Below are 15,662 nucleotides of genomic sequence, written 5' to 3'. Positions count from 1 at the left end.
CTCTAATAAGGTCAATACTCACACCACGGAGGTCTGTCCGAACGAGACCTGAGAGACATGGACGAGGAAAGGGCTTTGTGGGGGATGTACGAACCATCTCCTGATGGATGGCTGTGTGCCCCAAACATGGCTGACAGCGCTGCGGAGACAAAAGTCCAAACATGAAGCGGTGATTATTCCAAATATTCACACTAGCCTAATTTCATATACAGTCAGCGGCTAACCTCTGGAGGTCCTTGTATGTGGATCTCCAGCACTCTCACACACACTTGTGAGGAACTCATTGACTTGTTTGAGTGACAATGAGTTGTGTAGTGTTTCCAGAGGATAGATGGAGGGCACCATGGAGCATCCTTCAAAGCCTGTGGTACAGGAGAGAAATGATATAGACAGACATACATTAAAAGCTCTTAGTTGGTCTGGGTGGCCAGATGAGCACCTGGACTGAACCACACTGGGTGCCACATGAGAAAGCTGGTTCAATACTCTGCACTTAATACTCAACATTCAGCTTTCTTCACAACACAGGTTAACATGTTGTGAGAACTGGTACCAGATTCTACCATTCATCTCCACACAGCTATGTTTCAAAACCCATGCTGGATGTCAACACAACATTGTGCCATATCAAATAAGTCTTACAAATCAGAGGCCCAAGCAGATTCTAAAACTCCAACAGCCTTCCTGCACACACTTGCCTCGAGCAGCACACAGCAGCTGCAAAATCAGGTCTGACGCGTTATAAGAGTCAGTTTAACTGGTGTTAGTAGTCAACAGAGCTACTCAGTTGCAAAGCATTGAGCTCAAACTCAATCTTCATCATCTGCAATCTCAGCGATGCAGAAGAACAAGCAAAAGTTACGGCTATTCGGCATTTGGATGAAATTTCAGGGTGACCCTAGAATGCATTGTGACGTTTGAAACAAAGCTTTGCTAAAGTCCAACTGTTTAATGTTTCATTACTTTATGCCCAACTTTCTGCACTCTAACAAGAAGCTGAATGGCAAAATTCAGAACAATTATTTGATCCTTGAACTACCCAACACATTTCCTGGGACAATTAGCCTTAAGGTCACCATTGCGAGGCTTCAAACAACATCTTCTCAGAGTGAATTGTCGACTGAGCCTCGAGAGTCACAGTGTCATCCTCAGGTTGCAACAGAGCAAGAGAAACTGGAAAAGGCATGTCCTTGGCAATTAAAAAAATAGTTGTGAATTTTGCCATTCAGGTCCTTGTTAAAAAACAGCAAATTGAACAAAAAATACTGAAACTTTGAACAGTTGGAAAGTCAAAATTTTACACAAGATCAAATTGAGTTCAACTATAAATGTTGCAGTGCATCTCAGGTTCATCTCAAAATTTCACTTGAAAACCAAATACCTAGCCCTAACTTTTTGTGAGTGGCGTGGAACGCATTTACAAACTTGTCATATTATATTTATATAATACACTTAGTTCTATATAAACATAAGAATGAATAAAGCTAATTTCAACACATTTTAATTTAGGAATATTGCATAAGAGTAAAATGTGTTTTAGTCAGTAAGTCAGGAATTAAAAAAAAAAGATCCACAAGATGACAGGTATTGGCATGTTGTGTTGGTAAGCTGATAAGGACATTACAAAGATGTAAGTTGTTAGATGTTTATTTATTGATGGAAATATTTATACGCTGTAGATTCTACTACTTCTACCAATATCACTGGCATTCCAGTTCTAATAGCTTGTCTTGTACCTGTAGTAAATGTATTATTTAAATATGCAAAATTACAAAAAATATAATTAAAAATATTATTTGATTCATATCATCTTAAAAACCCCCAATATTTTTGGTAAGATTATGATCTTTGTATCTAATCAATTAGTAGAGGCAGACAATCTGCCTTCAATTTACCAGGGTGGGGAAGGAAATAGGTAGCTTTATTTGCACCAAGCCAGCTTGCAGTCTGCATAGCCACAGAAACAGGCAAGCATGCATCAACATCAAGTGGCAAAACACGAGTCCACCACAGGCCAAGCACAGTCCAAGACTGCACCGTTTGCAGTGGTTGGACGAGGCATAGAATGGGCATCTAGGGCGGGCCAGGGTCTAACCATGAAGGTACTCTATGGGGTCCTGGCCAGAGATAAGCCAGTTTCGGAAGAGGCGGAGGTGGTAGGAGCACTGGTGGAGATGATGGGTGAGTGCACCGTCGAGAGAGAGGTGGCAGCCCAGACTGAGTTCTGAGGAGAACCGACTCAACAACTGGGCCACATGGTGCTCTTCCAATGGCTCTGGAGAAGAACAGGGAGAGCGAGGATGGACACAAAGGAACAGAAGACCAACAATACCAAAGACATGGGATGATAGATTGCAAGGCTGAAAGATGAGACGGCAAGAAGACACTGCAGTAGATGAAGGGAAAATAAGAGAGCGACATTTACAAAGTTTGTCTGTATGTAGATGTCAAGTCATAGAAGCCCCAATTCTGCAGTTGTTTTAAAGTAATGGTAATTCTACTGAACATTCCATTTTAAAGCAGTTCAGAAACAAAAAAAAGCTATTGGTCATTGTGTGGAAGTACAACTTTAACATGAGCGGCAAATCTTGTGGGACTGCAACACAGTGAGCATATCAAAGGATTACTACCATTTTTGCTTTTTTTGTTGTTTTTGCCACCACATCAGGGTATGGGTAATTTGCAACGAGTAAAGCTTTGTGATGACCAAAATTTAAACTTATTTTCAACATGGAAAAGTGGTAGTGATCCCTCGCTACTTCGCGCTTCGTTTATCGTGGCTTCACTACATCGCAGATTTTTTTTCCAAATTAAAAAAAACATTTAAAAGTCAAAATAGCACTTCTAAATTGCGGAAACATGTGTCTAACCTTCGTTTATCGTGCCTTCACTACATCGCAGATTTTTTTTCCAAATTAAAAAAAACATTTAAAAGTCAAAATAAAACTTCTAAATCGCGGAAACATGTGTCTAACCTTTAGGACAATGTAGTATAGCTCCAAATGTTCATTTACATTCCTTTAGAAGTCCGTTTTCGCGTGTTAGCACGATCGCGTTATTAGCATCTTTCCGCTAACTCGTTAGCCTGCCCAGTACTTCTCGTTGGTGACCGTACTTTGCGGATTTCACTTATCGCGGGTGGTTTTTGGAACCAATTGTGCGCGATAAACGAGGGATTACTGTACACATGTCTGTCTGGCTGCTCAATACAATATTGTTGTGGACAATAACACTGGTCAACAAAGTTTTATTTTTTTTATTATTATTATTATACATATTATACGTTTGAAAATCAGAGGTGTAAGTAAACCTTCGTAGATTTATTTTTTGATCTGAATCCAAATCTGTCCTTGTTTTTTCTGTAGCACACCAAGTTTTCATAACAATATACTATAATGTAAAATGTAACAGTCATATATTTAGTACTATATATGAATTAAGGGTTACATGGCAGTTTTCCTGAATCATTGTAGCTATAAATTAAAACACATGGTAAAATTTGCATTGCGCAAGTCAAACTTAAAAACCTTCAAAAGGCTGATTCGCTAGGGAAAAAAAAAAGAAAAACATTTCTTTTGACTAATGCACAGTTGACAGTGGTACACAAAAAATCCTCATTCTAGTCACTTGTTCTCGCTGCCTCATTATAAAAGCTTTTTTTTTTCCTAAATGAATGTATATATTGTATACCTATGTATTTTCAAATGGTTTATCAGTACCGTTTTGGGTGGGTAAGGGGTCACGAGGTTGGGTGGGTGTGAGGGATTTGTTTGGCAGGAATTTGGTGGTGGTGAGTTTGGGTCCTTGTTGTCAGGTTTTATGGGTTGCTTTTACATTGTTAAATTGATTTATTTATTTTTATTTTTATCTGTATCACTTTGACTTGCACATGTATAAGGTGTAATAGAAATTAGGTTGAGTTAACACATCAGCTGGATTCAGTCTTAATAGTGACTCACCTCAGAGGCACAAGCATTCATTTCTGTCCACCACTGCACTGGTTAAAGGAGATGTTTTAATGTTCGCGTTTTTCACACCAGTCAACTTCTTTTTGGTCTTGACTTTAGAATGTGCAGCATTATTCATTACCTACGCCACTTGTTCTCAATGGGGTCATGGGTCAGCTGACATAGGGTAGCGAGTCGATTGCAGGGAATAACTACTCTCACTAACCTGGGAATTCTACAGCCTTCAATTAATCTCACATACATGTTTTCAGAGGAAGCCTCAGTACCGGGAGAACATGAAAACCAGTTATAAATGCTAGGAAGGAAATTTAAGACGTTTATGTGGTGTGACTTGCCATAAAAGCAGTAATTGCTTGTCTGTCATGCAACCAAAACTATTTTGAGAGCAGGTAACTTTTTCCATCAGACGTTGCTAATGTTAGACTGATTGCAGCTATTTGACATTAGAGAAGATGGTCGAATATTGGACGAAGGAAACAACTGTTCCTGAACCAATTCTTTTGATATTATTATTATTATTATTATATATTCCATGTGACTTATAAATAATCATAATAATAATCAAAATGTTTTTAAAATGTCAGTCATAATAATAATGAAAATGTCATCAAATATTCACAACTAACAAACAGTTAGAAGAAGCTCAAGCTGCTAAGCCAATACACGTGCTAAACAAAAATATCAGCTTCATAACATTAGGTATCAAAATCACTGAACTTTGACGATTAACTTGGCACTGACACGAACCTGATCACAAGATGAGGGAGGTATAAAAACTCCTCCAAACATGCACTTTTGTTGTTCTGTCGGGAAGAGCTCAATCACAGGTTACAATTATTTTATGAGTGCAATCATTTTGAGATTCAGAGGCAACAGGAGAAAGGTTAAAACATTTGTGTTAGTGTGGTTTAAAACAATGTACTTCATTCAAATTCAAATAAATGCATAGGAATGTTTATACTTTATAGATGCAAAATCACCAGCCCGCGTAACTGTGTGCACGACGATGAATCAGAATTCCTTCTAAATGATAGCACGTGCAATAAGGGTGGGGGAAAAAATAGATATTGCAATATATTGTTGCAATCTCAGTTGGAATAAATAACTGATACACTGACAGGAAATATCGATATTTTATGACAACACACTAACGCAACGCACATAATTGCGTAAAAGACATTTAACCCGTTGTCACCGTCAATACTTAATCGCTCGTTCTTGTTGCGGGGGCGCTAATACCATAAATTGGGTGAAATAGGCAGAAGCAGAGGCCTGCAAAAAAGAAAGGATGCAAAGACCCACCTGCAGGATTTGACCCAAAAGTGTGGAGACTCTTCAGCTTGACTGACAAACACTGGATAAAAAATATACAATCTGCAAGAACTGTTTTCCAAGCCGTAACAGCACCACTATGAATCTACAAAGCCATCTTGTTTGCTCTCATGGTGAACACCACGAAGGTTATAATAAAGACAAACCAAGTCAGCCAACGATCACTACAGTTGTGAGCTACCCAATCACACTTCACAGCATCCCCACATCGTATACTAATGCTGTAGCAAAAGTGAAGGGAGTGAAACTAAATGTGTGTGATGCAAGTTTGACTGGCGTTTCAGAATCACAAAGAAGTACGCTGTTCTTGTTTACAAAACTATCAATTTTCATTTACTTTAATGTGTCCAGTTTTAGTGTTAATGCACTTCAATGAAAAACTGTACAGTGTTTTAAGTCAGCCAACGATCACTACTGCGGAGTTGTTTCCCTTTGGGTCACCGAGGGCACAGAGTATCACAGAGAATAAAGCAGTACGCTGTTCTTGTTTACAAAACTATGAAGTTTCATTGTCTTTAATGTGTCCAGCAGTGTTATGATATTCATGTTAATGCACTTTAATCAATTGAATTGAATTGTGAGTTCCCCCTATCGGCCAATCCTGAGAATACTGTCCCAACAGTGAAATATAGGGGTGGCAGCATCATGTTGAGGTGGTGGTTTGTTGTTGGAGGTACTGGTGCACTTTGCAAAATAGATGGCATCATGAGGAAATAACATTATGTAGAAATACTGAAGCAACATCTCAAGACATCAGCCAGTAAGTCCAAGGTTGGGCACAAATTACTGTTCCAAATTCACAATGAGATGAAGCATACTACTAAACTGGTTACAAAGTGGAGTAAGGAGAACAAAGTCGATATTCCCGGCAGGGTCATCTAAAAGATCTGATCTCAGGCCTATTAAAAAAAATTATGGGCAGACCTGAAAAGAATGAGCTAGCCTTGTAGCCTCACAAACCTGGTTCTGTTAGACCAGTTCAGTCAGGAGAATCAGGCGATAATTCCTGCCAAAAGGCAATGGTACCAAATACAAATGAAATGCAGCCATGGTCGAGTCAAACGTCATCTTGAAGGTTTCCTGACCCAATCGGCTGTTTTTAGGCTTGTCACCCAAGGATGGAGTGACAAGTCCTATGAAGACTAGAGTCACAGCCCAACTCTTAGCAAGGCAAGATAATTGTCTTTATGGAAACAAGCTTTGAAACTTAAAGACAAACCTGATTTACAGCAACAGAAGTCGCAGTAACTGACCAGGATTCTATTAGTGGCCACAATGCACTGCAGGTTTCTTGTTAAAGCTACTTTAAACTAAAAAGAAAAACTTTTCCGTAGTTAGCAAGACACAAGATCCGGTTGGATGAAATTCCTACAGTTCTTGGTCTTGGTTTTTGTGAAATAAATTTCTGCCCAACGTATGACACAGACAGGTAGGTTTTTTTCTTCTTCAGGATGCATTTTTCTGACTGGTACTTACTGCAGAGGAGCGTCTTTAAAATACGGTACTAAGACATTGTCTAAGAAGAAAGTCTTTCATTATTTTGACATTTAGCAGATGCTAAATACAGCTATCTTACAGACACGACTGTCCCTATGTCAGAAAAGAAATCAGGCATCGAGCATTGCCTTCATGCTGCTATGAAAGGCAGGTTTGCATTGTATGCAGTATTTTTGGTGAAACGTGCCCCAACCTCCGACTCTTGCAAACAGCACGATAGCACTGCATTGCCCACAATACTTATGTTTAAAATACGGATAACCCGGATTAGCTAGCGGGAGAAGCAGGAGACAAGGTTCAAAAGAAAAACAAATTGCCAAATAAATACATAAAGCACTAACTCATTAACTATTAAAGAAACATTTATTGTAAAATCCACTTTTTTTAGCTTTTATATCAATTATATTGTGCACTTGGAGTATCCAGGATAGTAGAAAATGTTAATCTAATCACTCCAAGTGCTGCAGATACTTTTATAATAACAATAATTTGGAGGATATTTTTTAATCCGTTCAATTTGATAAATTGTACGTATTTTTAACAATTACGTCCGTCTTTTCATAATATTAGCATTAGTCTTTCTGCTGATTTTAGCTCTGTGCACTGTATGTTTTCACTTTTTTTTGGATGTATTTTGAGTAATTGTATCAGATGAATTGCATTGAAGGTGCTGTTTTGTTCTTGGGGAACACAATGTGTTAAATGCATTCGTTAGCTTCTCACTAGCATTAGCTTACTTCTTAACATGGCTGCAGTGCTTGTTTACAGGATGCGCTCATAAATATTATGAGGGGATTTATTTTGTTCTGTGTTGTATATGGTTGGAAGGACAAGTCTTCTGTTGTTGACATATTTTAATCAATAAAAAATGTTTGTGCACCGTAAGATAACTTTACCTCTGCTAACAAACTACAAATATGTCTGACCGAGGGCTGGAGGTGGCAGGGTGTGAAGTATCTCACTTACATTTAAAGAGACCGCACCAAAATACCTTGCTTGCAGACGCTACTCAGAACGGGGGTAAAGGAAGGGCCTATGATAATGAGGAACTTAGACAAAAGCATTGCTGTTCCACTTTATATAGACCACAACTGAATGATTAAAATGTAAAAAGAAAGGATTTATAAGCATGATGTCTACTTTAAATTAATTATCACGGATTTTGTCAATGTAGTCATAACTTGTCGACTTATCTTGGCAGCCCTCTTGTGAATGACTTGGTTATAACAGATAAACAGGCTTAGTGTACATGAAGGTATTGTAACAAAAAATGTATTTCCTCTGTTGAAGAAAGAGATAAACATGGTGTCAAAATAAAGACCAAAATAATTTTAAAAATTGCACCATATTATAAGTGTGCACACAAACACAAACTTGCCCATACAATTTGTTGCTATTCATCCAGACAGCCATTAGAAAACTATCCATCCTGATTAGTTCAAAAGCTAAACACAAATTAACAAATCAATGACTAGTAATTCCTTTACATTATTCATCACAAAATCTGAATTTTAATCTATAATTCAAGAAATTGAAAAAAAACCCATGATTTTCAAATACATACCCTAACAGAACAAAACCAAAAGAAACTGTCCCAAAATATTATAAAACAACTGTCAGTCTTCCTCTAAAGTTCAATGCTTCGTTAATACACAATGACCAGAATCTGAACAAAATCTTTCTGAAAAACATGCCTCTGAAGTCATTAACCTTCATACTCTGTAGTACTGCCATGGAAAACATACAGAGTCGCCACTATATATTTTAAACAAAATCGATGCAGTGTGGATGGAATGCAAGCACGTTTGCTGAACATGCACTTTTCTGATGAGGAAAGGGTGAAATCACAAGTTGATAGCAGTGACAGTGAATGTTCCGAGCGTAATAAAGGATTTTCAGTACTTTAAGCGCAACTGAGCTTTAAAAAAACTCATGCTCCACCAGTTAATCAAAATGGAAGTTACTCATATTGTGCATTAATTAAGTCAATCTACCAGTCAGGGAATTGTTGGATCTTTCGAAAAGGACATTTAATAAATACAGCATAAAGCAATACCAAAATGGAAAGAATGTCCATATATAATTTAAAAAAAATCTAATTTCCATTACAAAAATTATGAATTAGTTGAAATCCTAGTTAGAAAGAGAATTTCAATGTTAGAAAAGCGAGAGCAACGATAGATCTCTAACAAACTGAAAACAAACAAAACCAAAACTAAAATGCTGGTGGGCCATATGGGAAAAAAAACCAAGGTTAAAAAAAAAAAAAAAAGTTTGAAGACATGCAAGACAAAAGGTGAGATAATAATATACTTGAAAGAGGCAGACGTACCATTAGTCGGATGCTTTGCAAACGACACAGAAAATCGTTTTACTGCCGGCATAGACAACAATTCTGAGGAAACAAAAATTCACTAATGTTACTAGGATCCACAGTAAGTTGTTGATCATATGTTATCAGCAAGTTCGCTAGTAAAAAATACTAATATGGAAAAAATTTAGGTCTACCTTCCCTTCCCTTGTATTTGTGCCCAACTTAATTCCTCAAATACAAACTTTAAGAGCTGTCACTAAGAGTACTCAGTTTAATATAATGACAATGAAAAACACTACCTAGATTCAGTGGCCCTCTCCATTTACTGCATTTAGCATGAAAAAAATAAAATAAAATAAAATATATGAACAAAAATTCAGACTGGATCAAGACTAAAATGTCTCCACTGGTAAACCTCAAAATGAGACGCAACAAGATGGATGACAAAGACGAACGAAAGTGCTATGAGGATGGCAGCAGTGACGAGAAGAATGTTTATATAATACAACACTGACACCTACTGAACAATATTACAGACTTCAATATCAGCTACGCAACCGTTGAAGCAGAGGCAAACGCATCATAGAGCCCTTAGTTCTAATTATCTATACATTATCACACAGTATTGATTGGAAAGGTAATGGCAAGTATTTTTACCTGTTAGGCCAAAATACAGAAAGTCACATTATATAAGTGCTAATATACAGTAAAATGTTGTATGATTTCTCTGTAACTCTAGAGCACAAATGTTTTGTTTTAGTTTTGATTGCACTTATCTGAAGATGGACTGATCCTCAAGTTAAGTGTCTGTATTAACTGACCACTGAACAGACAGAAAGTCAGTGCAGCTGGGCTCATGGAGAGAAATAAAAACGGCATGTTGGGATTTGGAGTGTAAGAGCCAGGTGATGAACAAAGGCGACCATTTTTTTCTCCAAAAGTGAGATCAGATTCTATTGCCGAAAACACAAATACTACTGAAAGATCATTTACACACAACAACACACCAATAGCATTACAGCACTACAACTACCCTTTTTCATTAGATTTAAACCAGTGAAATGGGATTTTTATACAATTAAACATTCGCTGCAAAATATGTGTTGGAGTTAAACCGCAATCTGACAGACAATGATCTGAGACTTCATCTAAAATTATAAGAGGTAATTGTGCAATAGCCACAACTATTGTTCTTTATATCTTTAAACGTTTTGAACTGGGCTTGAAGTAGCATGTATATGAACTACTGAAATGAAACATGCTAATCAATGTGGTGTGGAGAAAGAATGATGGAGAAAACACATTTGTGTGACTAAAATGGATATGGATCTTAATATGCAGTGACTAAAACAGGACTGGAAACATTTAATTATTGATGTATGAGCATGAATAATAAACATTGCCTTGCTTAACACGTACTATATTGTATATCCTTACAGCTGTAATCTTTTTAAATTTAACTCATACATGTGTAGCCTTATATCTGTATACAGTACATTAACATGCCCACAGTCTCCACAGGGCCTCATTCTGGATGTTGTATTAAATAGTGAGGTCAAAGATGAAATTTTCACTTGTTTTTTTTCTGCTGTGCTGTGTCTCAAACACATACCGTCTTTGTAGGATAGACTGCTGGTGGAGAATTTTTTGCGGTGTGCGCGCGCGTAGTCCTGCAGGTTAGGGGCACTAGAAGACCCACCTAGGACAGTGGTGCTGAACAGCCCGGCACATTGAGAGCCTGCGAGGGGGGCGGGGGGGTTAGTCACCACTACATATAACATGCTGTTACTCAAATTACCATCCAAAGAGCGACACAAAGAGAGAAAAGACACAGACAAATAAAGAATATAGAAAAAGAGAAACGTGCAGACAGTACCAGAGGAACCCATGCTACCTGAACTCATGTCTTCCCTCCGCTCTCTGTGCTTCTTGCACAAGGCTGAGAAAACCACCATTGAATGCTCACAGAAGAAAACATTGTCTTCAAAATAAGGGATCTATCCGTAACTTCCAGTTACAGGTTATTTCTGCATGAATGCTGAAAATTAGTGTACATCTGAAGATTTAAGATTCAAAAAAGGGCTCACTGATCCGCAAATTGTTTGTCCTGGTAATGTGTCTGGCATCATGACAAGCTCACTTCCAACCAAAAATCATCTGAATGCAAATCCAGATTTCAGTTTTAAAAAGACTTGAACATGAAAGCGCTAAAACAGAATCAAGTTTGAGAAGTTCAGGAAGATGTTTGACACCTAAAAAATGAAATAGATGTAATTTTTATCCTGTGATATTAAAAGGGCTTACAGAAACAGCAATCCAAAAACCAGCATTACACAGGGACGCAGACCTGTTGAAACTTTCAAAGGGGAAGTCTAACCAGAAAATGTCAATATATTCTGTATAGCCCCACCAGTCTAAACATGGTTTTGCAAAATGCACCTATTTTTTATCCATCCAAGATGGCGGCCAATTTGCCACTTGCTGTCAACTAAAAACGACATCACAGTTGCTCAGCGCTCATGTAACAACCAAATATTCCTGCGAGAGAATGTCACATGACCAAACTCAGAAAACAGGTGTCGGGCACTTGTTATGTAATTTTCGACAGCAAGTGGCAAAACGGCCACTGCCTGAGATGGATAGAAAACGTGTGGATTTTGCTGCTTAATTGATAATCTACAAACACAATTTTAATCAGAATGCCATATAGAGACTAATTAAGTCTTGCAAGTTTATATATTGTTAAAGTTTGCTCATTATTCTCATATTTTCCTCAGCGTGAATGAATGGCCACACCAATTTTCTTTTACCTGACGGGAGGCTCATAACTGCTCTACGCATAGTGTGATTTAGTGTAGTGTAACACTGTAAATGTTGATTCAGAACAATTGGTGTAGTATCCTGAGCAAAGATTTCCAAATAAATGACAACCAAAAAAAAAAAAAAAAAAAACCTGATTCCTCTCCTGCATCATCTAAACACATGCATCTTAAAAGCATCGTGATACTTACCTAACCCACTTTGTTTAATCTCAGGCGACTGACGAGAGCAAAACGAGAAGAGACGATAACTTCCTACTTTGGATGATGACGTCTCTGACAGGACCTGGAGGGAAATTAATTTTCAAGACATTCAATGAAATATTCCTGTCACCAATGGTGGCTTTAAATTTGAGCAGAGGAGGCCTACAAACACATTTTGGGATAGAAGTGTGTCAAAATGTTATATACCCAAATTGATATACTGTATATACTCATTTTCTATTTTATTTTCCTTTAAAATTACATGAAATGAATGGTAATGTTCTGTTCATTTATTTTATATTGACCAAATCAATAAACAAATAAATAAAATACAAATAAAATAATACACTTCACAATTGGTAGTACAACCACTTTAAGGAATTACGTAAAATGGGGGCATGCTTTATCAGAACACAAACGGAATGGCTGGGTGAATGGGTGAATGAGAGACTTTGATGGTGTTGTTAAAGGTAATATATAAGTGCACACCATTGACATTTACCATTCCTACCCTGTGAAATAAATAAATAAGGGCATGATACACATACACATTTTTACCCCCCAAAAATTTGAGAAAAAGCCAGTCCGCAAAAGGTGAACCGCGATATACTGAGGGAAGACTGTACTGTAATATTTCTGCTTTTGGTGGTGATGAATTTGTCACCCCAAGAAACACATTTAGTGCAATTAATGACATTTTGGTCTCAGGTGAATACATTCATTATGTCAAAAGTTTTTAAAGCAAGCATCGCAGAGAACAGCAAAGACCACATGCTCTCACCCAGTAGTCATTGGACTTCAAACTGTTCCGCGGCCTGGCCAAGAGTCAAATAGGACAAATACGATCCGAGGGACTGACCAAGAGCCAGTCACTCAAAGAAGTCATGCCATGTCGTGCCACCAAACACTGAAAATCTATTAACGCTACATTTCCCCGTGTCAGCAAGGGTTCTTGAAGTGCAGTGACAATTGGTTCTGACCTCTTCCAGAGCAGTTTTCAGGTTTACTAAATTTTCCAAATTTAAAATGTAAAGTAATGCAGGATGGGCAGACATATGAGTGATTCTCTAAAAGTGTAGTCCAATTGCATGGTCAAACACTGACTCACTGAGTCAATATTGTATTCTAATCAATCACCAGATTTCACTGCTTACAATATCGCACAGATAAAATAAACAACTTGACTACAATTTGTGCTGTCATTTGTATGTTGAGAAGTGAAAAATAGCCGTTCTGGCAACTTTTCGTCCAGCAAATCCCAGAGGATACTAGTGTGATTATTAACAATTAACAATAATTCACAATATGTGTACAACGAACCTCCATAGATCCAGTTTTATGATTTCGTATAAGTGGTGATCTCCTCTGTATGGTGATAGGCTCAGACAGCGGTACAGCTCTGTCCGTCTCATCGCGTGAGAGGTCCTCCAAGCTTCCTGGGTCTGTCTGTTTTTGTCCATTCTGAATGAGAAACAAAAAGCGAGCACATTATCTGCAAATGACCACCATCTACTGTAGTTGCAAGTAGTGAGTGCACTGTACCTGTCGTGCTACCTCTGCCGAAGCTGGCCTGAAGCCAAAGCCAGTGGGTGCATTCGCTTCTTCCTCAACACCTTTAACCCCTGGACTAAAGTGAAGCTCCACATGGAAGCGTTCCTCTGAGGAGAGATCCTTTAAAGAATAAAGTACAATATATAATACTGCCATTACAGGTACATTATATAATACTACCATTATGCACAGATTAAAAGGAGCTGTATCATACCATTTTAAAATTTCAACAGTTAAATATTGACCTATATGATTGTATATTACATTTGGCAATTCATCTATCAAAACTAAATTTAAAATCTTATAATAAATGTTCCCTAGAATTATACCAGTGTAGAAAAAGTGTGTTAAGAATTTATTTATTTATTTATAGAATGTTTTGTCTTCCGGATTAGAGCAACGCTGGCATCTGGATTGTTGACTGTTTTGTGTTTCCCGTTTTAAATGTGCCCGTTTTCTTTCTTTTTTTTTTTCCTTCTTCTATTTTTTCTCGCCTTTTCACCTGCCCACCGCGTATCTCTGGAAGCTCTGCTCGCATTCTCTGTTCCCGCTCCCTCTGATTACGAGCTACGCTAGCCAGCTAGTCAACCCACCACCGGACCCTCCTACCTCCCAGCTCTGATCCTGTAGCTGCTCGCTCTTGGCTCGGCAAACAGCTTCAACCCAACTTTCTGGCCACTTGACCGGCGTCCTCGGGGGGAGCACCCGCTCGCTGCGAGCTCGCCAGTCGTGGCTCAGCTGTGTGCCGACATGACACACTGGGGCTTGCTGTTTGCACGGGTACAGTCAGGATTGACCAACACCACCAGCCACTCCACCAACATCACTACTCGGTCCACTGCTGCTTCCATGCATTTCATCTGCCCTTCCCTCTGACCCCACTTCTTCCTCCCCTGATGACCTTGCCACCAAGCTCAACAACATCCTTTCTGACTCCCTTGATTCCCTAGCCCCCAGGAAAACTTCCTCTGTCACATTCACTAACTCTGCCCCTTGGTACACCCCGGAACTCCGCTCCATGAAACAAACTGGCCGTCAACTCAAACGCCTCTACAAAAGAACCCGCCTCACCGTCCATGCTGAAACCTTCAAACAACACGTCTCCTCTTATCATGATGCTCTTCTTGCTGCCAAATCTGCTTACCGTATTTGCCGGTGTATTGGTCGACCTTTTTCGATCCAAAATCGACCGAAAAAAATCGACCTCGACTTATACACCGAGTCATAAAATTTAACTTCGTATTCATCGCTTCAAATGTGATGGTAACCAAGGCCGTTTCTCATGCATCTCATTGTGCGTTGCACTTAGAAAATTTGAACCGGGCGGCGTGCGCGAGTGCGCGGCCCGCTGGAAGTCGAATGAGGCGCCGCCACCACCTCCGCGGTGCTTATAAACAGCCGATCCGCTCGGCGGGGGCTATTTTCGGCCACTTGGCTCGTGCGCACGGCCTCCCGGATGTGCCGGGCGGGTGCGCGAGCTCGCCGGCCGCTGGAAGTCGAATGAGACGCCGCGACCACCTCCGCGGTGCTTATAAACAGCCGATCCGCTCGGCGGGGGCTATTTTCGGCCACTTGGCTCGTGCGCACGGCCTCCCGGATGTGCCGGGCGGGCGCGCGAGCTCGCCGGCCACTGGAAGTCGAATGAGGCGCCGCCACCACCTCCGCGGTGCTTATAAACAGCCGATCCGCTCGGCGGGGGCTATTTTCGGCCACTTGGCTCGTGCGCACGGCCTCCCGGATGTGCCGGGCGGGTGCGCGAGCTCGCCGGCCGCTGGAAGTCGAATGAGGCGCCGCCACCACCTCCGCGGTGCTTATAAACAGCCGATCCGCTCGGCGGGGGCTATTTTCGGCCACTTGGCTCGTGCGCACGGCCTCCCGGATGTGCCGGGCGGGTGCGCGAGCTCGCCGGCCGCTGGAAGTCGAATGAGACGCCGCGACCACCTCCGCGGTGCTTATAAACAGCCGATCCGCTCGGCG

At 39.8% G+C, this 15,662-nt stretch overlaps 1 protein-coding gene across 4 annotated transcripts in view; it reads right to left on the bottom strand.

The window, feature by feature from the left end:
* Positions 1-15,662, bottom strand: part of ppip5k1a (diphosphoinositol pentakisphosphate kinase 1a) — a 36,260-nt gene that overhangs the window by 3,474 nt on the left and 17,124 nt on the right. Inside the window, exons 23-30 of one of the 4 annotated variants that reach the window (XM_088371462.1) lie at positions 13,677-13,805; positions 13,455-13,595; positions 12,123-12,216; positions 10,724-10,849; positions 9,130-9,192; positions 2,096-2,275; positions 225-362; positions 23-139 (exon numbers count right to left, since the gene is read on the bottom strand). In XM_088371462.1, coding sequence (XP_088227588.1) covers positions 23-139; positions 225-362; positions 2,096-2,275; positions 9,130-9,192; positions 10,724-10,849; positions 12,123-12,216; positions 13,455-13,595; positions 13,677-13,805 — 988 coding nt within the window. The remainder of the gene's footprint in view (positions 1-22; positions 140-224; positions 363-2,095; positions 2,276-9,129; positions 9,193-10,723; positions 10,850-12,122; positions 12,217-13,454; positions 13,596-13,676; positions 13,806-15,662) is intronic. The other 3 variants (XM_088371458.1, XM_088371459.1, XM_088371461.1) reach the window with 3 other exon arrangements.

The sequence above is a fragment of the Syngnathus floridae genome, chromosome 3 (assembly GCF_059516105.1).
Source record: "Syngnathus floridae isolate MCC-2025c chromosome 3, RoL_Sflo_1.0, whole genome shotgun sequence".
Classification (NCBI taxonomy): Eukaryota; Metazoa; Chordata; class Actinopteri; order Syngnathiformes; family Syngnathidae; genus Syngnathus; species Syngnathus floridae.
This window is presented reverse-complemented; position numbering and strand designations above follow the sequence as displayed.